The 20,777-nt window shown below is 43.0% G+C and overlaps 3 protein-coding genes across 8 annotated transcripts in view; 2 read left to right on the forward strand and 1 right to left on the reverse strand.

Annotated features, from left to right (window-relative positions):
* Positions 1–1,193: 1,193 nt before the first annotated feature.
* On the forward strand, positions 1,194–16,917 carry LOC148396355 (ELKS/Rab6-interacting/CAST family member 1-like). 2 transcript variants are annotated; one of them, XR_015858907.1, is made up of 20 exons: positions 1,194–1,561; positions 2,821–3,587; positions 3,714–3,902; positions 7,001–7,292; positions 7,459–7,586; positions 7,745–7,819; positions 7,887–8,042; positions 8,255–8,422; positions 8,563–8,730; positions 8,990–9,127; positions 9,295–9,435; positions 9,556–9,696; positions 9,767–9,960; positions 10,377–10,512; positions 10,587–10,718; positions 12,055–12,215; positions 12,389–12,536; positions 12,736–12,831; positions 12,962–13,046; positions 13,914–14,062. XR_015858907.1 is itself a non-coding variant. In XM_088377767.1 (20 exons), the coding sequence occupies exons 2-20, from the start codon at positions 3,045–3,047 to the stop codon at positions 14,386–14,388; spliced, it is 3,330 nt and encodes a 1,109-aa protein (XP_088233893.1). In that variant the 5' UTR covers positions 1,195–1,561; positions 2,821–3,044; the 3' UTR covers positions 14,389–16,917. The 2 variants fall into 2 exon arrangements, 1 of the variants encoding a protein (XP_088233893.1); XM_088377767.1 differs by lacking the exon at positions 12,962–13,046 and adding an exon at positions 14,251–16,917 and having other exon boundaries at positions 1,195–1,561; positions 13,914–14,099.
* Positions 16,918–17,233: 316 nt separating this feature from the next.
* Positions 17,234–20,366, reverse strand: LOC148396356 (F-box/LRR-repeat protein 14-like). The gene has a single exon (XM_088378749.1). It carries the CDS (start codon positions 19,923–19,925, stop codon positions 18,714–18,716), a length of 1,212 nt encoding a protein of 403 aa, XP_088234875.1. The 5' UTR covers positions 19,926–20,366; the 3' UTR covers positions 17,234–18,713.
* The window catches only part of LOC148396357 (genetic suppressor element 1-like), a 43,253-nt gene continuing 42,024 nt past the window's right edge, over positions 19,549–20,777 (forward strand). For all 5 annotated transcript variants that reach the window (XM_088378741.1, XM_088378740.1, XM_088378746.1 and 2 more), the window contains exon 1: positions 19,549–20,662. The gene's annotated coding sequence lies outside the window, so the exon portion shown is untranslated. The remainder of the gene's footprint in view (positions 20,663–20,777) is intronic.

The following is a 20,777-nucleotide window of genomic DNA, read 5'->3' on the forward strand; positions in this document are numbered from 1 at the left end:
TACATGGTTAACCATTAATATAGTTCATCTGTAAATAAGCAAAAAAACAATTGTTTAACAATGTAGATACTACTTAATACTTGGAACTCCCAAGCCGGAAAAAAATTGTCATGACGGTCATAACGTCGTTGAAGATAAAAAAAAAAAAAAAAAATGAAGGGGGCGTCTATTTGTAGTTGAACACTACTCCCTGGTGGTGGTATGTTAAAACATGCTCCATGTTTCGCCAGACGTCAGCTTTGCAGATAGAATAGAACGAAAGCGATAGGAGCTTGTGTTTTTCCAGCTTTTTACCTCAAGCACCGCCTCAAAAATTATTTCTATCACAATGACCAACATTCAATTACAGTAAAGTAGTAAACGTGAGTAGGGGTCATTGACCTTTTTGAAAATGAGAACTTTGGATATTATTTTTAAGGGCTCCCAGTTTGAAACAGTTCTGAAATATAGCACGTGCAAAAAATATAGGTAGAATGTCAGTGGTGAGCATTTGTAGAACAGGCCTGCATGATCCTTATGTGGTGCTTGGGGGCTACATGGTCCGCCCAGGAGGCGAACCATGTTGGTGAACCCTGGCCTAGAAGTTCATCAAAAACGATACAGAAGTTCAAATCCCAAAGTGCATTATTACATTATTACACTGTAACATGATGCCCAGTTTGAACATGAACACCATGCTTGGATATAGGAAATATAAAAGAGTACTTGTGATTCAGATAAAAATGTATAACAAATAAAAGAAAAGTAGATCCTATGTAAAGAAATGTTTCAAAATCAACACTTAAATGTGAAGTATTGTACTTAATTGTTAAATCCAACTGAACTGAACTTGAAAATTAACTGCATGCAGCCTACTTGAAAAGAAAATTTAACAATGCTGTCTGCACATCTGCAAACTTAATTTTAATGTTAGATTGTATACAATACAATGTATACAATACATTATATTGTATTTGCAAAATCTATTCAATACATTTCACCATTTCTCTTGGCTAAACTGCTTTCACTAGCTAATGTGGATGTTTATTCATTCATTCATTTGAGGAGGTGCACCAGTCGTGACATGATAATGGTGGTATTATTAGGTGCATTATATTAGGTTCAGGTATCAAATGCACGGCCGCGACTAATAAAAAAACATTGTGTACCTATGTGGCCGTCTCTTTCTCGTGACCGCGCATCGAAACAGAAGCGTGGCATGCGCGGCTAGGACAGTGTTGGGAACGCGCATCGGAGGCTTGCTGACGTCACTGAAGCGCCTTGGCTTGCTCTCGTGAACTGCTGGCAAAAAAGATGGCAAAATTTGATAGACAACTGTCGAGCGACTAGCATCTAAAATTTATTTATTTTGCAATCGAATGCCTATTGTGTGATTGTTTGGGGAAGCGAGGCTGATTTTCGATGGTAGCAGACGTCTAAAAAGCTAGTTTATTGCAGACGTTTTAAGCACTGGCTATTGTGTTAGTAGCGAGGGGGAAAAGGAGAGCTTCTGCTGGCTTGTCCACGTACATGGAAGACATCAACCTATGTCATATTGAACGTTGGTTGACGGGAATGACAGGTATGTAAAACCCCTCAATGACAAACCAGCGTGTATAGAAAATACATATAAAGCTGCTTAGGAAAACTGTTCGATTTTAAGGGTGTCTCCACCACGGCAGACCCGTGTTCGGTGTCGTTTGGGATTGTGTGAAAAAACATCCTGTTCTGCTTTTTGACATTTTGATCGTGTGTTGCCTTTGGATAAATAATGCTGTCTAGTTAAATGACAGACTAGTGTTTATCTTGGTATCCATTTGTACAGCGATGGAGTTTTTTTCCTCCCCCTTCGTCCACTGTGGACAATCCCCCCTTTCCCCCTCCTTCCCCTGCTAGTTTACACGTAAACGTCAACACGTCACATTTTGCCTTTGTCATACATAATCAATTTTGAACGCGCACAAACATGAGGCTAGCAAATGGGGTTTTTGTTCCAAATGGGGAAATGCTCCACATTGAAACGATTTAGCGGTCACCGTCAGCCGGTAGTTTGATGAAACGTTAGCCAGCTAGCAAGGCCACGCAGGCTGAGGGTTACATTTGTGGTGGGTATATAGACAACAAGATTGACGATTAAAGCTCATTCTCTCTTACCCTCCAGAAATACAAGGAAGCCCACGATGACGACCATAAATTAAGATCGCGTTTGTTACATAATGCATTTTCGATCTTTTATTTAGTGGTGGTGAAAGTTGTCACACCCCCTAAAACACTAGAACCTGGGTCAATTTGCAGGATTTTGCATGGATGTATGTTAGGAAAACATGTATTGCGTTTTGGACATATATGTGCACCTGAGTTTTTTAGTGGTGTCTACTTTTTTCTATCTACCTAACTCTCTCTCGCTCTCTGTCTGCGCATGATGGAAACCAATGATACAATTACATATAAAATGACTGGTTTCCTCCCATATTCCAAAAACATTCATAATAGGTTAACTGAAGACTCTAAATTGTTCCTAAGTGTGAATGGATGGTTGTCTATTTGTGCCCTCTGAATGACTGGCAACAAGGTTAGGGTGTACTCCCTCACTTTCCACTAAGCGTCAGCTGGTCAGGGCCCCAGGACACCTACAACCAAATTATGTGCTGGTGCGATGAACTGAGAAGATTGGTACTACCAGCACCAAGTTAAATTGGACGACTGCCCAGTGGTTAGGAATCACTGGTACGAGGGGGTTGTTGGATGGATGGTTTGATAGAGGTTTAGTTGTACCTAACGATGTGACTGGTGAATGTTTAATCATAATGTATACAAAACTTCAATTTACATTCTCTGCAGATCGACATCACATTTAGCAACGGTGGATGTGTCAGCTCCTGTTGGGAATAGGATATCTGTGTATGTCGCCTATCAGTGAAAGTGGAGAGACTTCTTTCATCATGAACATTGTGCCTTCTGCCTCTAACTGAGCAACCACAAGCACAAATCAGTGTGATCATTAGCTTGCATCTGAGCTTACCCACCCTACTTTTGCCGCTTGCCTTGACTCTTCAGCTCAGAACATGTATGGTAGCGCCCGCTCGGTCGGCAGAGGGGATGCCAACCATAGTGGAGGCAGGGATGCAGGCGGGGGCACTAATCAGGGATCGGGTCGCTCCCCTCGCCTCCCTCGCTCCCCCCGCATGGGCCACCGTCGCACTAACAGCACCGGGGGCAGCGGAGGAGGTCCCGGTGGCGCGGGAGGCAAGACGCTCTCGATGGAGAACATCCAGTCCCTCAACGCAGCATATGCCACCTCGGGACCGATGTACCTGAGCGACAATGAGGTGGCTGTGGGGGAGCACCTCCCCAAAAGTGCAGGCGGGGCTGTGACCACCATGGGGCGGCAGCGGGTGACCTACGGATCAAGGAACAGCGGCGGCGTGGTGGCAGCGAGCACACCCAACATCTCCACCTCGGTGCCTTCGAGCACAGTGCTGCCTGCGGGCCTTATGGCGGGCGACGCTTTAGCTTTTGGGGACCACCACATGGCATCTACGGTACCCCATTCTTTAAGGCAGGCGAGGGACAACACCATACTGGACCTTCAGGCCCAACTCAAAGAGGTATTTACTGAGAGGTTACAAATCTAATCGTGCAATGAAGTTGTTTGCATGGTGGCAAAAAAATATATGGAACAGTACATGCAATTCTTGACACGTCTCCCCTGCGTTGATCTCTGCTTGTCTTAGGTTCTGCGGGAAAACGAATTGTTGCGGCGGGAAGTGGAAGTCAAAGAGAGCAAGCTGAGCTCGTCCATGAATTCCATCAAAACATTTTGGAGTCCAGAGCTGAAAAAGGAGCGAGCGCTCCGCAAAGATGAGGTGTCGAAGATCTGTGTGTGGAAGGAGCAATACCGTGTGATTCAAGATGAATCTCAGGTGAATGATTCTATATTGCTTGCTTTGATAGCTTCGATCGGGGCTATCAAATTCATTTTCATTGCGAGCCATATTTTAGTTATTGTTTTCCTCAGAGAGGTACTGTGACTGTGAAAATGCAATAAAAATATATTTTTAGGGCTGAAAAGATTAATCAAATAACTCAAAACATTATATTACAAAAAACAATGAAGCAGGACCTCTGCTTTGAATGTTTGGAGGGATCACTTTTCCACTCAGACTAATGTTCACAAGTGCCACAGGGTGTAGAACTAATGGCAGCATGCCAGGAATAAACAGTCAGGAAAAGAAATAAGTGTGGGATCATTTTCACTTATGAAAGACGATAAAGTGCATTGTGTCAACAGCAAAGCAACAACATGAACATAATGATATCCAGCATGATGCAAAGTAGCTAATTTGATAAAGACTACCACCGTGAGTTAGAACATATTGTAATGACCACATAAGTGGTCAAGGAGAGATTTAGCATCCCGTGCACTGTCAATAACTCCATTGAAGAACTGGTAACAGAATAAATAGGTTCAAAGTACATTCATCGACAAGCTTCTATGTCCACGGAAGTCACTCGACTCGACACACAGCCTGGCTAATCATTAGCTAGTCCACAGCTAGCTGCTAACATAAGCTAACAACAGCTAAATCCTTCTTTCACATCAATCACCAGGCCAGGCTCAGCCTTTTAAAGCCCCATACACTCAAAGTTACAGATACTGCAGTGTAGAAAAAGAGGATTACCACACCAAGTGGTCTGAAATACTACCTGCACCTGACATGCACATTTGTAATTGTATTAGGTGTCATAATCAATTAAATTTTATCTATGTAATTGATGCGATAGTCTGTAGAATAATCAATTTTAAAATGGCTGCACCCCTGATGTATCATCACACCTTGACATCATGACATATACACAAGTGTCCCTGTATTTCATTATGTATATTTATAACAGCAATTTGAAATTGAAATCACAAGTCAAAGAAAATATTCAGTCAAGTAAAAATATTATTGTTCCAGTTATGTTAAGAAGGGATTTCTTAAATAAATGCTTGTAATATTATAAAAAGTGAAGAGAATTTGCAATTTTGGTTAGACTTTTAGCCAAACTGTAAAGAACTAATCCATTTAGTGAGAAACATAAAGGTGCTTTCAAAAGTATTAATTTCCTACTGTCGCCTTTACTGTGTTTACCTGTCTCTTAATTAATATAAGTTCCAGGCAGGGTTTTCCTTTCTTGTTAACACTCTTATCCTTTATATACCGAGTACGTATGCAGTGATATGCTCCTTTTTAATCGATGGAATAGATTGCATGCATGCTTTAGATTCTATGCTTGTTCGAATGGTCTAGTATTCCCCCTGAAAGAGTTTATGTCCTTCAACCTACTTTATAATAGTTGAGTGAGCTCAGCGAAATTAAAAAAGGGTACCTTACATCCTTTGTTACGTCGGGTTCCTTAATGAAAGGGCAGATTTCTCAAGTTTGCCCACACTGTCACAGAATCACTGTGGTTTAATTCCAGTGATTCCCGAGCAGCTGGGGGCTAATAAGTGGCTTTGTAATTTAAAGATGTCTGCTTTCTCCCATGCTGGCACACACGCACCTCCAAGGCGTTTTGTTTTCTCCTAATTATGGCCACTGTCTGTTGTTGCTGTTTGTTTACTTTTGTGTTTTATCTTAAATCCCTGTGTATTTTTTTAAGCATCTCTTTTCTCCTTCAGGCATTTACCTAATAATCTGTTCACTCATCCTTTTCCAATTGCAATATGGAACCTCCTGGCGTATTTAATTTTAGCTCAACACACTTTGTCTTTTTAATTAATGTGTATGATTCACCGAGTCGTGGGCCCTCTTGTGGCAATTTACATGTTTTAATCACACATTGAGTATTTTTAACATGTATGTTCCGGGTTGGAGTCTCAGACTAAGTCACCATAGCTGAATAACATTCCACCCACTTAATATTTTCTGTCAACTAGGTCTACATCATGATATTTTCGCGCACACACACACACACACACTATACTTAATTTTTTTCTAGTGTTAGGGTAAAGAAGGGTGTGAAACTGGCAGGCACAAAATGATTTAACTCAAGTGTGGAACATGTCGCAAGACTTCTTTTCTCATTTGCGCTATTACACTTAAGATTGTGTGGTAAGTGACACCGTTTGAAACGTTGACGCCTCTGCCCGCTAACATATTCCGGAATACCAAACGCAATAGACAGGCTAACAGAAATTAGCATAGACGCTGCGTTGTTTTATACCTTCAAACAACTGCGTCTTTAACACTTTTTGGAACTTGGATGTAAATGTTGGGAGTGAAGGGGGGAGCAAGAAACAGAGAGCGGGGGGTTGAAAGGAAAGCAGACTTGTCTCTTTGTTGTGCCTTGTGACAAGTCTCACTATGGCTTGAGACGAGTGTGTGACATGGTCTTGCTTTATGACAGCAATAAGGGGGCCAATTGCCACAATCCATGGAAAAGGGGCTCATGACCTGATTGGATTTTACCACTTGCCTCACCCCGAGTGTGCAATGTAACACCACTCACAATTGCGTCACCCGACCGCTGCTATGATGAAAGGGCCACATTTCCTCCTTACCTTACATTACCTCCGCCAAACCTTTTATTGGATAGTCAAACAAGGCTAGAGACTAACTTTTTGCACTGGCCGCACCCAAACTTTATGACTCATCGCATTCAACAGTCATTTTTTTTTTTAAACAAAACTAAATGCTTAACCAACAAACCTGGTCATTATAACGTTTATTTGCTGCGCACTTACACGAGACAGGCAATGGATGGGAAAAAAATGTAGCGTCGGGCTCTGTTCTCAAAACTTGAACTTCATCCTATTTCTTGAAATTTTGATTTCTCATCGCCGAGCAATCACAATAGTTTTGGTGAAGAATAACAGTGTTGATATTTGAGTTTAATTTGATCCCACATTTTTGGTGAAAGTAATGATTTAGCCGATTCATTTGCCATCAATGTGACGCCAGCTTTACAAAAGTCGACGTCACAATGAGCGATCGAAGATGCGCACACATGCAAAAAACAAAATGTTTTCCCACAGCACCTCCAGATGACCGTGCAGGCACTCCAGGATGAGCTAAGGATCCAGCGGGATCTAAACCAGCTGCTGCAGCAAGACCCCGCCAGCCAAGGCCGGGATCTGGCCCTGGCGTCGGAACCGACCGAAGAGAACTTTAGGCGGCTGCATTGTGAACACGACAGGCAGGCCAAGGAACTCTTTCTTCTTAGGAAAACTTTGGAGGAGATGGAGATGAGAATTGAGACGCAGAAGCAAACTCTTGGGGCCCGAGATGAATCCATCAAGAAACTATTGGAGATGTTGCAAAGCAAAGGTGGGGGGAAATTTTCACCCAATGTTGGTTCAGGTTTAACATTTGTACAATTCATTTCAAACATCAGCCGTTGAAATTGTCCAAAATCTCTCCTTTATGTGTTAGCAGCTCCTAGCTGCCCACAGGCGTTCTGTTATGTAACCACACTATTCCAATGTGTCATCAGGTCCATCTGCTAAGGCATCAGAGGAGGACCAGGAGCGCACCAGGAGGCTGGCTGATGCAGAGATGCACTGGCATCACCTGGAAAGTTTACTAGATCAGAGAGAGCGAGAGATAACTGCGTTGAGAGAAGTAAGGCCATGTTCCATCAACACTGTACTGCCACATTTATTACACAAAAATGACGTACTATCAAAGTCAAGACAATATATCTTTGTATCTTTTTCTCCACTAACAAGTGGAAGTAATTTCTTTCACAGGATTATTAAATAAATCTTGTCTGTCAACAGGAGCTGCATCGCAGATATGAGGGAACACCAGAGTCCACCAAAACAAAGGCTTTACAGACAGTCATTGACATGAAGGTGAGGACTGTATTTGACCTCGAGTTTGCGGATGCCAGTTGCGTTAGAACACCTTCATCACCCCCAGGATGCAAAGATCAACTCAATGGAACGAAGCCTGAGGGACATGGAGGAGGAGCTGCTCATGATGAAGTCAAATGGGCTTCTGAGCTGTGAGGAGCGACAGGAGGAGATGAAGCAAATGGAGGTCTACCGCAGCCACACCAAGTTCATGAAGAGCAAGGTCAGACAAATTCTGAGGTTCTTGGTGGGGGAAATTAAATTTGCACTTGGTAAGGAGGCGACTTGCGCAATTAATAATTTCTGTGGATTTTCAAAGTTGGGAACATTCCATAGGTATGAACAGGAATTTAGCTTTTATTGAAGTTTTCCGCCCCTTTGCAACTCGAGTAAGGAGCTGTTGTTGAGTTTTGTCTCCACTCTCCTCCCCCCCAGATGGACCAGGTGAAGCAAGACCTCTCCCGGAAGGACACCGAGCTGCTCGGCCTGCAGACAAAGTTGGAGACGCTCACTAACCAGTTTTCAGACAGCAAACAGCACATTGAGGTCCTCAAGGAGTCTCTCACTGCCAAGGAACAGAGGGCCGCCATTTTACAGACAGAGGTATGGCACAATCACTTTCAAACCACAGCTCAGACTCACATCTCCTGCCCATCCCCACCAATGCAGACTTGTCCAAAAGCAGCTGAATTTATTGAAAATGCAATTCAGCTGATCTAGTCTGATCTGGTTTTCCTGGTTAGGTGGATGCCTTGCGTCTGCGCTTGGAAGAGAAGGAGGCCACTTTGAATAAAAAGAGCAAGCAGATCCAAGAAATGTCCGAAGAGAAAGGCACGCTTAGTGGAGAGATCCATGACCTCAAGGACATGCTTGAGGTGAAGGAGCGCAAAGTCAACGTGCTTCAGAAAAAGGTGATTTGAGCTTAAAACATAAAAAAAAGTGCAAAGTCAAACTTTTCCCTCCAAGGGCAGCACACAGAAAAATGTAAAAATATGTAGATACTGTTGACTTTCTTCACCTTGAATTTATTCAACACACTTAATCCAATCTATCAAGCAATTGTTTTTATATTGTTGATTTTTATTGAAACAAATGGACCGCGGGCTGCAAATTATAATTTGGACAGCCCTTTCATGATGCCATGGCTGACTGTATGTATTCCCTTTGAAGATTGAGAACTTGCAGGAGCAGCTGAGGGACAAGGAGAAGCAGATGAGCAGCCTAAAGGAGAGAGTCAAGTCTTTGCAGGCTGACACATCCAACACAGACACTGCCCTCACTACGCTGGAGGAGTCTCTCGCTGAAAAGGTAACAGATGAATGTCTTACTAAACACCACGCTCTTTCTCTATGAATGTGCTTTGTATAATCGAATTCACACTTAAAGTGTGAGTGTTGAATTTTTTAATACTGTGGTCCCCACGACTAATGTTTTAATATATGAATATGTTCTATTTCCTTGACTATTTATGGAAGGAACGAATCATAGAGCGATTAAAGGAGCAGCGAGATAGAGACGACCGAGAGAAGACTGAAGAGCTGGACTCCAACAAGAAGGAGCTGAAAGAGTTGAAGGAGAGGCTGAGTTTACTGCAGGGAGACCTGTCAGACAGGGAGGTAATAACAATTCACTTCCCAACGCAGCTCATCTTCATTTCCTTTCATTATGACTTGTGCTTGCTGTGTTAGTTTAATAAGGTGGAAATGTTTTCTTTCTGCTTTGGTTTATGTGCTCAGACGTCTCTGCTGGACCTGAAAGAGCACGCGTCATCGCTGGCCTCCTCCGGCCTGAAGAAAGACTCCAAACTAAAAAGTCTGGAGATCGCCCTCGAGCAGAAGAGGGAGGAGTGTCTCAAACTAGATAACCACCTTAAGAGGGTAAGATGGCGTCATGACAACACGGCAGGCCACTAACACCTCACATCCCGCTCTTCTCTCATCTTGCCAGGCTCAGAATGCAACTCTTGAAGCTCAGGCCAACACCGAGCTGGCGGAGCGTATTAAGAGCCTGAAACAGGAAGTGGCCCGCCACAAAGAGGATTCTGGGAAAGCACAAGCCGAGGTGGACCGCCTGCTGGAGATCCTCCGGGAAATGGAAAATGAGAAAAATGACAAAGACAAGAAGATCAACGAGCTGGAGGGGTGAGTTTTTTTCTTGTGTCTCTGAAATGCTTTCCCATGAACGTTACTGAGGAAGTGAAAAAAAACGGACACCCGCATGATCCAATAAGCGCTAAAGATAGGGCTGGATAGATTTACAGGTTGTAGAAGTAAAGGAAGTCCCCTTTAATGACTTTCTAGATTCTTCCACTTTCCTTCTCCTAATTTCTACACACCCTCTTTTAATTCTCTCTTGCCTTATCAATGGAAATCCTTCATCCTGACAGTTTGGCCTCCAGGTTAGTACATCTCCTTACATCTTTGCATCATCTTTTTCATCATTCACCACCATGAGGATTTATTTGTGATCATTATGACTTTTTTTGGTCAATGGAAAATGCTCAGATTTGGCCCCATTGTGTGTACACTGCTTTAGTTGATTCTTTCGTCCTTTATAGGCAGATGAAAGATCAGACAAAGAAGGTGGCATCTCTGAAGCACAAAGAACAGGTGGAAAAAAGCAAGAATGCCCGACTGATGGACGAGGCTAAGAAGCGCGAGGACAACATGTCTGAGAGCTCACTGCAGGTGAAGGTGAGGCATGACTCTCAGCACAACAGATTCACATGAACTTGCTGATTGCCCACTGCCGGTCGGTCGCTCTACAGGACTCTTTGCGTCAGAAGTCGGAGCGCATCGAGGAGCTGGAGGAGGCCTTGAGAGAGAGCGTTCAGATCACCGCCGAGCGAGAGATGGTGCTTGCTCAGGAGGAGGCTGCCAGGTCCCTGCAGGAGAAACAGGTATGGCCATGGCTAGCGCAAAGGACCAACATCACACCTCACCAGGGTTGTGGTCATCATCTTTTTGTTTTTAAATTGACATCCTTCCTCTTTGCTGGCCACCGCTCCTCTTCTTTCAGTTCTTTTGTCATTTTTTTTTCTCTCTTTCCGCTACTCACCGCCTGTCAGAAGTACTCACTCAATGCAATGCATGAGTCCAACCTCGCCCACTTAAAGTGGTCTAAGGTACGAGCCCTTTATCTTTACATGTGTGTGAGAGAATCTCATTCAGAGGCGACAAAGTACCGTGAACAGCAACACCTTCTGCACACATGCAGCCTGGAAGTAACTCAAAGGCGTTATTTGTTCCACTGTACAGTGTCCCCCCCCACCCTGCATGTTCGCATTTCACTATTTGCAATTCAAAATGATCCTTGGGAGAACTTTCTTTATTTGCGTAGAAATCCTCCTTCCGACTCTTTTAGTGTTTTGGCTAAAGCCTGTCTAATATAAAAGTATTGCTTTGGCACCTTCTTGGGGCATCTTGGTGCCAAGGACTGATGGAGATGTAAAGACAGGAGCTAAGTAGTACTTTGCCACCATTTTGTGGCACGTCTAGGAAATTACAACCCCTTTTAGGGTATATTTGGGGAATACTGTATTGAATTATATTGGACTGGTTGCTGTGTAATTGTCATGTTTGCTTATGAAAGTGCTTATGGGAGTTGCATATTGAAGAAAACACAAACTTTCTGCTTGTGTCATGCGTACTTGGGTACACTTGCAAAATCAATTGAGCAATTCTTCAAAATAAAGACCATGTGCTCCCTTCAAATTGTTTATTGCCACTCCCAGTTGAAGTTCAATGAAAAACTATAAAGACAATTCCAGATATTGTAAGACAAACACGTGTAGAAAGACACAGTTTATTCTTTAGCCGCTGCGAAAAACATCTAATATTACTACAGATTATTGAGTCATGATGCACAAGCCGTTTATTCTTTGCGTTTTAGTTCATTTTTTTTATTACGTTTTTTTTATAAAGTACAAAACTGTAGAGTGCTACTTTCCTCGTTAAAAATGTTTTACAAAAATGTTGATGGTGTTTCATGGGGGATGGAATAGATTGAATTTGGGGCTCTGATATTCGAATTAGCTTGTGCCAGCGTACCTAATAAAGCGACCAGTGAGTGTATAGACTCGGTAAATAGCAAGTAAATACAACTTCTACCATCACCGAATGCTACTTCACTCATCCCTTCCACTTCCATCATGTGTCTCTATGTTTTTATCGGAGCTTTTCCTTCTCCTTTTATTTTCCTTTTATTTTAACCGATTTGTGTGTGTGTGTTTCAAGATGGAGGAACTGCTTGGAGCCATGGAGAAAGTGAAGCAGGAGCTAGAATCCATGCGGGCCAAACTCACCTCCACCCAGCAGTCTCTGTGCGAAAAGGAGGCTCATCTCACCACCCTTAGAGCCGAACGCAGGAAGCATCTGGAGGAAGTGCTGGAAATGAAGTAAGGACTCGCAGCAGGACTGATTATTGATTGACATTTTCACCAATTGTGGTTGTGCTGGGATCGAATCCATCGCAATAAATGTGCGTTCACTCTGTGGCTCATTTAGATGGATTATTTATTTTATTTTTTTAACAGCTGCTTTTTTTTTTTTCCCTCTCCCACACTGACAGGCAAGAGGCGCTGCTGGCGGCCATTAGTGAGAAGGATGCAAACATTGCTCTGCTGGAGTTGTCCTCCTCCAAGAAAAAGAAGACTCAGGATGAAGTGTCTTTGTTGAAACGAGAGAAAGATCGACTGGTGCAACAACTCAAGCAGCAGGTGGGTGGGACAAATTTCAGATAAATAAGTGGCACCCATACAATTAATTGGAATTTGATGCGTTTTGCCACCATCACATTTGGCTTCTAACTTGATAAACAAAATATGCAACAAAATATGATTAAATTTTGAAATAATACAAGTATAGACAAATATTCAGATTCCTGACTGTTTATTTGTTTCTGTGGTAAATAATCAGACGCAGAACCGCATGAAGTTGATGGCAGACAACTATGAGGACGAACATCTAAAGACAGCCCCTGACCATACAAACCACAGGCCCTCCCCAGACCAGGTAGCCTATAACAACCGGGTTTCTGTTTTCATCCTTACCTCTCAGATTAAGATAATCATGTGTGCTGGTGCTCAACTTTGAACACACACTAACCAAATATTCCTCTCTACCGCTGCACCTGGCCTAACAGGATGATGAGGAGGGTATTTGGGCATAGCCAACATTGTGTCCGCCCCCCTCTCTTTCTCTCTCTCTCTGCCATTTTGTTGCCAAGGGTGAGCTTGTCTAAAATAACAAATGTGTTTTGTTACTGCGCCATTCCACCTTTTTGCCAATTATTCATCTTGCGTTTGTTTGTCTTTGTGTGGGTTGTTTATTTTCTGTTTCATTGTTTTCCTGCCTTCTGTGTTGGTGCTCATTGTTATCTTTGCTGGTCTCAAGTGCTTCTTCATTATCTATGTGTGTCTGCATGAGTGAACGGAATAAAGAAAGGACTCTAATTACACTGGTCAACAGCAATTTTTACTGAATGATGGCTTCATTTTTCCCTCAAAGTATTTTGAATGCTGATTTAAAAATGCCTACTTTTTTCGAGCACATCAGGTTTATGAGATTTTTTTTCTTCAGAATGACCTATCAAAGGCTTGCTCAATATGGATTTTACCATGTGTGACTCAAAAAAAATATGTTAGTACAAATTTGTTGACCAGTGTTATTGCATTCGACAGAACATCAGGGTTTTGCATGTCTTATCTAATGATGTTCTAATCAGTAAGCATTATGGCACAATACCACTTTTGGCATTGAAAGTAAAAATTAGCTTTGTAGAAAATGATTTATTGTTGAAACATCTTTTGGCACTGATAAAGATACCACAGAAAAATAACATTCTATATATTCAGCATTTCTGTCCATCTCTTTTCTTTATTTAGTAAGTCAAGTTCCTCCTGTAAAAAAAAAAAACAGTCAATGAAATAACCTATGTTGATTTTACTTCATCCCTTTCCATGCGAAAACTTGTTTTGGTGGCAGTGTTCTGGCTCCGTGTTTAATCACAATCAAAGAGTGTATTGTGACTGGTGTAAATTGTCATCATGTTCTCCGCTTCCACCAAAGTCTCAACATTTTTCCCCCCCACACAGATGATAACCCCTGTTGTAGCCCTGTGCCAGAACCGCAGCAAGCTCAAGCTCTACATAGCCCACTTGACCGACCTCTGCTACGACCGCGACCCGAGCATCCTCAGCCAGCTCACGCCGCCTGCCCACTACCACCGCAGCGACCCGGACGACTGGGAGGAGGAGCTCCTGAAGATGACGGCGGAACAGGTAAAGGAGGAGCACATACATTTGAGTGGCTGAGTTCATTTAAACATATGGGGAACAGTTTGTGTGACTTGAAATTTACAGAGACAGTCCACCTGAAAATGTAATACGGGGTATTCAACCAAATAAATGACGGTAACCCCCTACCTTCCAGTTGGAGAAGGAGCTAGAGCTGTGCGAAAAGGAAAGCGGTGAGCTGCAGGAGTACGCCAACTGCGTCCTGCAGCAGATTGCCGACTGCTGCCCTGACATCTTGGAGCAGGTTGTCAATGCGCTGGAGGAGTCGTGCTGACCCACGGGAGCGACCCAGGTTTGCCATTTCATCTCCAGCTTTTGACAAGGCCCTCCCCACGGGGCTACAATAACTACCAAAACCTGCCTGAAAGTGCTTTCCTGTCCCATTTTGACATCATTTGATTCATATATTGACATTTAACCAGCTGTGTTAAGACACAAGTGAAAGAAATAGCACAATATTTAACATAACGCAACATTATTGCACACTTTGAGAGTACAGTGGAACTTCACAGCCCACACTTGAATAATCACAAGTCGGGTGTTATGAAAATCCAAACAGAAAAGAACTAGCAAGGTTCTATCTAATAAGGTACTCTGAGGTCTCGTGCACACAAAGGTGATTCAAAATCAAAATTTAACTAATTTCTGAGGTGGGATTACCCCCAAAGTTGCAATTGAATTCCAAATTGGTTTTGTTTTTTAGAGGTTCCACTGTACTGAAATCTCATACTTGAGCACAAAGTCTGAACGTTTACTGCTGGCGTTCCTCTCTGTGGCTGGAGGCATTCGCAGTGGAATCAGGCACAGTTCTGTCACATGTTGAGTCTTTAACGGAAAAGGGCTTCATTAGTTGTTCACGTGGGGAAGGAAAGCACTCGTGCTCGGTGGTGTGCTGGGGACCACGCCAGTCTGAATTCCCTCCCTTATGGACTGCAAGCTACTGGTGGGAACATAGTTTCATCTCTGAGCTATGGATCTTTGGGATTACATCTTTTGTTACTTGCCTGGCTCAGCTGCCAGGGGTCTTGCTCTGTAGTCATTTTAAAGGAGACATATTATGAAAGAATATTATGACCCCTCATTGTTAGGGAATGCAAGGAAATGGGGCAGCTTTTCAATTTTGCTAATTTAGCAACTTTGTGACTAGAATAGGAACAATTTGAAATGCTCCTGGGTTTTTTTAGTATTTAGAAGGACAGGAAGTTACAATTTGCATTTTAATCAAGTAAAAAAAACAAAAATGATAGTACGTTATGTTTTGGTTGGGGGTGGAACGAATTATTGGAATTTCAATTCATTCCAGTGGGGAAACTTGATTTGATAGTCAGATGAGTTACAAGCTTGGTCCCGGAACAAATTAAACTTGTAATTAAACTTGTAAGTCAAGGTTCCACTTGTAAGTCAAGGTTCCACTGCATTTCTTTACATGACACTAAAAAGCCAATTCTCATAATTTGTCTCCTTTAATAATATAGACGAGAGAGACCGAGAGAGGGGCGCTTTTAAACTTTTATTCTGTCAATGGTTTTGCACATTGGGTTCACTTGTTATGAGGTATGCAATGTTTCTTTGGAGAACGTTCTAGTGGCCTTGAAGCATGTACGGGAGGTTGGGGGTGGGTGAGACAGGAGCCGACCTAACCCGGGGATGTTTTTTTTCCCCCTGTACTATTGGTGCTCTCAAGGCACAATCTTAGAATTGGTCCCTGTGATCTATTTGGTATTGATCTCAAGTTCCTAATAGATGTTACAAGGCACAAAATGTTCAGTTGGCCAAATGCCACAAAAAGAAAGTAACGGCTCTAATTTTGTTCAGTGTTCTCTTCAGGGCTCTTTTAATTTGACTTTTTAAGATCCGTTTGTAAATAAAGTGATATTTAACACGTGTTGTGACTGAATTGAGGTAAGTGGGCCATGTCGTGCATTCTTTTTTGAAATTTTGAAAAGAAGAAGAAAAAAAAATACTAAGCAGTGCCATTGTCTACTTTTGTCACAGAGAAAAAAAATGTGTGAGTACTGCTGTCTTAAGTATGGAGAATCTTCTATAGAAATATATGAACATAAATGCGTAGGTATGTATAAATGTTAACTGTATGGCTATACAATGAATGTTTGCACAGAATCTCCAGGAGTGACAAAAAATTCAATTTGCGTCACTTGGGAAAAGAAAATGTTTCCACACCAGGTGTGATGGGAAGAAAATACTTTTTGTTTTGAACATTTAGTGTTGATTGTCAGTGAGCTCCATATAAGCCTGAAAGAACTATGTCAAGCTCTTTTCAGTTACAGTGGCACCTCCAAAGTCCTAGTGCCCCATAAAGTAATTCTAAAAATATTTACCGTTAAGTGGAGCTTGAAATAAATTTTATTCTGGGGAAAATGGGAAGTTCACTGTTGGACTTTGGCTGATCCGCTGTACTGTAACTCTGTGGGAGGCCTGGGAAGAAAATGCAGCTCCAGTCTAGGAAGCAACTTGTTCTTACTTGCTTCATGAATTGCAAGGTGGACTCACCACCGCAACGACCAAGAGTGTGTGTTTCTTTTCCGTTCAGTCTGTGTGTCTTCTTGCATTTGACTTAATGTCTCATGTCATCTCTTAAACAAAATCTGTCGAGGAATTCAAGTGACTTTATTTTTAAATTTTATATTATTCAGAGGAATTCCTTTGTTTTGGTATTCGTAAAAGAAATGTGTTCTGCCTTGGATCTGTTTGTTGCAAAAAAAAAAGAAGAAAAAAAAGCCCGGCCATATTTCTGAGTTGTTTGGATTTTGTATGGATGTAAATGAATAAATTATAAGCCTTGTTTCTGGCTTTCTTGAAATTACATACACAAACCTTAACACTTGCTTGTATTAAACACACCCATACATGCATTATGCATGTAATAAAACCCATCTATTTAAAAATATACACACTGTAATGTGTGTACTAGATATGTACTATGTATATTACACGTGCATCCACATGTTCATTAAAAGATGCAGTACCTAAGTATTTATGTATATAGAGTATACACTCACTGAATATGTATACATGGGTAACATGTACAAGGCCTGCAAAGTGCACAGACAACATGCACACACATTATTTAAGAAAAACTCCACATATGCAAGATGCAATTGAAACATATTTGCCATCTTTATTCATAAATATCACTACAGTATGAATATAAAACATCTTAAATTACTGTTTTGTTTTTTTTACATAAAAAAATACTCAAGACTATCATTGAAAGCTCCTTATGAGAAAACTCCACTGAACAGTTTTTATTTTTTGCTTCTTTGTTGCATAAAGCCTTTCAGCCGTCAAGTCACAAGGCTGTAGTACTGTGGCACAGGGAATTTTTTTTTTTTTGGTGTGGCGCCCTCTTGGAACACTGTGGCCGCATTTTACACAATGTATAAACAACTTCAATTTGAAGTACAAAATTATAGCATACAAAAAAATATTACTTTTTAAAAAAAATATATCAGCCAAAAAGGAGTAAAAATTCCAGCAGCTATGCCAGACTTAAGAATAAAAATACCTACCGATTATTATTACCATAAATCTTTTTAGTTTGTATAAAATCAGAATTTGTGCTGGAGTTGCAAAAATTATGTGATGTCATAATCTAGTGCTGAGCTGTAGGCACTGCTGTGTGGGAGAGGTAGCTAAATAACTGGACACATGATTAAGTTGCTCTGGCCTATCCCAGGTGGCTTTGGGCGAGAGGCGGGGCACACCCTGGACTGGTCGCCAGCCAATTTCAGGGCACGTACGTTGTATACAAAAAACCTGACAATTTAGTCTTCAATTGACATGCATATTTTTGAAACGTGGGCAAAAAAGGAAGCAAGCATGAGGAGAACACATAGGAAGGATGGAGCTGACATTTGAACCCTGAATAAGCGCCAGCTCACCGTGCTTTTGAAACTAAAATAAAAAGTCAATTTTCTATAGCGCTTCTAGTCATTAAGATCAGAGGTAGGCATGGGCCAATTATTACTTTGACAGGGGGTTCAGGTCATCATTAATGTGCAATGTCCTTAAAAAAAGTGCCAATTGGTACTAGTTAGCCCCAAGGACAACATGTAGTCCACGGGTTTGTTCTAAAATAGCTCACGAGAAAGGACACTGCGACTAAGAAGATTCAAAACAATTACTTAAACATGATAGATATTTCTTCTATACTAATTTTTTAAATTTTGTTAGAACATAATAAAGACTATTAAAATAGAGAATTGTGTTTTTAATTTGCCTAAATATTTCAATAATTTTAGTGCAGCAATTTTAATACTATGTTACTGCGATATTTTTGCACATGGTCATATCGTCAAAATATAATATTGGCCCATGCCTGGGTGATTTGGGGCACACCCTGGACTGGTTGCCAGCCAATCGCAGGGTACATATAATGAAGACAAACAACACATAGGGACAATTTAGAGTCTTCAATGAAGTTAACGCGTTTTGGGGTTGTGTGAGGGAGCCGGAGTACCTGGATAAAACAAATGCAAATACGAAGGGCGGGGGATGGACCCGAGATTGAAACCCAGAACCGCGAGAACATTTCACCACTTTCTCCCTCGAGAGTTTGCGATCCGTGGAAGATTGTTTTCACCTGATGCGTTCGCTGTCCGTCATCTGCCACAAGCCCAGGTTGAGCACCTTGAGGCAGGGCAGCTGCGTGATTCTCTCCAGGCCCCTTTTGGTGATCTTGGTGCATCCGTACAGGTCGATGCCTGTCAGCTGCGTCAGGTGGTCTGCGATGAGCTCCAGGCCCTTGTCGGTGATGCGCACGCACTGCCCGATGTTGAGCGTCTTGAGCTCGTGCATCTGCCTCACCATGCGGTTGATGCCGTCGTCACTCACGTGGCACGAGCACAGTGACAGCGACTTGAGCCGGTAAAGGCCCTGCGCAATGTGCGCCAGGCTCTGGTCACCAATCTTGTCGCAGAAGGACACATCCAAGCCTGATAGACGCAGTGAACCCGTGGCCAGGTGCATGATGCCCGCATCGCTGATGTTGTCACACGAGCGCAGGTTGAGGCTGCCCAGCCGGCTCATGCGCGACACATGGATCATGCCGGCATCGGAGATGCCGCCGCAAAAGCTCAGGTTGAGCACCTTGAGCCCACCCAGGCCCATGGCCACGTGCTTGAGCGACAGGTCGGTGAGCTTCTGGCAGTCCTGCAGGGTGAGCTTCTCCAATGCCAGGCAGCCCTCGGCCGCGTTGCGCGTCATGCCCGACAGGTGCCCGATGCCCACGTCTGACACGTGGCGGCAGCTGCGCAGGTTGAGGCTCTTGAGCCGGTGCAAGCCCCAGGCCACCAGGAGGAGCCCCGTGTTGGTGATATTGCTGCAGCCACCCAGCTCCAGCACCTCCAGGTTCTTCAGGTACTTGGCGATGCGCCCCAGGCTGGAGTCGCTGATCTGCTTGCACAGGCTCAGGTTGAGAACCCGCATCGAAGGGATGTCCTGCACGAAGGCGTGGCCCAGGCCGTTGTCCGTCAGGTTGAAGCAGCCGCACAGGTTCAGGCTCTCGATATGGGGCATGCCCTGGATCACGTAGCTCAGGCTGCGTCTCATGCTGAGGATCTGGACCTTTTTGATACCCCTAGTCTGGAGGCTGGGGAAGAGGGAAGGGTTGGCCCGACGTAGATGCAGCTTGGCTTCCACCCCCCGCCACACCGACTTGTGGTAAGACGCGTCCCTCCAGGCCGTGCACACTTGGGCCACCCGGCCTTTGTCTTTCACGTCCAGGTAGCTGAAGATGATGGCTAGGATCTCGGGGAAAAGGCACGAAACGTGGGTCTCCATTTCAAACATGAGGAGAGGGAGCAGGAGGGGGGGAACAATGCAGCCGTTGATCGCGAGCCCACGAAAAGACCAACGCGTTAGAGCACGGTATTCAATACACCCCAGTGCATCTCACACTCCTCTTGTTGCCGTCCAAATAGAAAAAGGCAGAAAAGGTGTCCTGAAACGAGGTGTAATATTTCCCGAGCCGGCCAGTGAGGCTAATGCCACAGAGCTAGTTAGCTTAAGGCGGGTAAGTGTTCCGCCAGCCTTGCTCGAACAACGTGTCCTTTAGTCCAGATCATCGCACCCAAAATAACAAGCTCTTCGGTTAGTGGAAATGTATAACAGATCCATTTTGTCGTAAGCCGGGCTGCTGGAGCTCCCAAGGCATTTCCAGTTACCGGCCTGGAGCTCTATTGACTAAATTGGGTTAGCTTGGAGTCAGGTTAGCCACTAAACCAGCGACACCGAGTGGAGAAAAGGGAAGTTACACCCTCACAATTGGGGAGTTGTCGTTACCGGACACACACGGCAACCTTTTTTTCCCTCAACACGTTAACTGATTTGTATATGGGCGCAATCAGGAAGTGAAGTTTGTGCTTAGTGCTCTTATAGAGTGTGGTGTACAATAAAGCATTTAATGATATGATGTCATACCAAGACTGGTCTATGAAGGACAGTGTAGAGCCACAGGGGCCTCCAGACGCATGGGAACTACAACGAAGAAGAAATTAGTAGTAGAAGAAGAAGGCAAGCAAGCGAAGGTAACTAATTGTAGTTTATCTGGTAACTAGTACATTGCGTTTGCAAACGTCTTCTTTTTGTTTTTATTTTTCCAATGTGATACAATTCCATGAATTAGTTATTTAAAATTTATTA

The sequence above is a fragment of the Syngnathus floridae genome, chromosome 6, assembly GCF_059516105.1.
Source record: "Syngnathus floridae isolate MCC-2025c chromosome 6, RoL_Sflo_1.0, whole genome shotgun sequence".
Taxonomy (NCBI): domain Eukaryota; kingdom Metazoa; phylum Chordata; class Actinopteri; order Syngnathiformes; family Syngnathidae; genus Syngnathus; species Syngnathus floridae.

Bases quoted from the DNA above. Each gene is read 5' to 3' on its own strand.
- LOC148396355 (XM_088377767.1), top strand. From the start codon at position 3,045: ATGTATGGTAGCGCCCGCTCGGTCGGCAGAGGGGATGCCAACCATAGT. The intron at 9,961-10,376 runs GTGAGTTTTTTT...CGTCCTTTATAG, and splicing joins AAGATCAACGAGCTGGAGGG to GCAGATGAAAGATCAGACAA. The intron at 12,537-12,735 runs GTGGGTGGGACA...GTAAATAATCAG, and splicing joins TGCAACAACTCAAGCAGCAG to ACGCAGAACCGCATGAAGTT.
- LOC148396356 (XM_088378749.1), bottom strand. From the start codon at position 19,925: ATGTTTGAAATGGAGACCCACGTTTCGTGCCTTTTCCCCGAGATCCTA.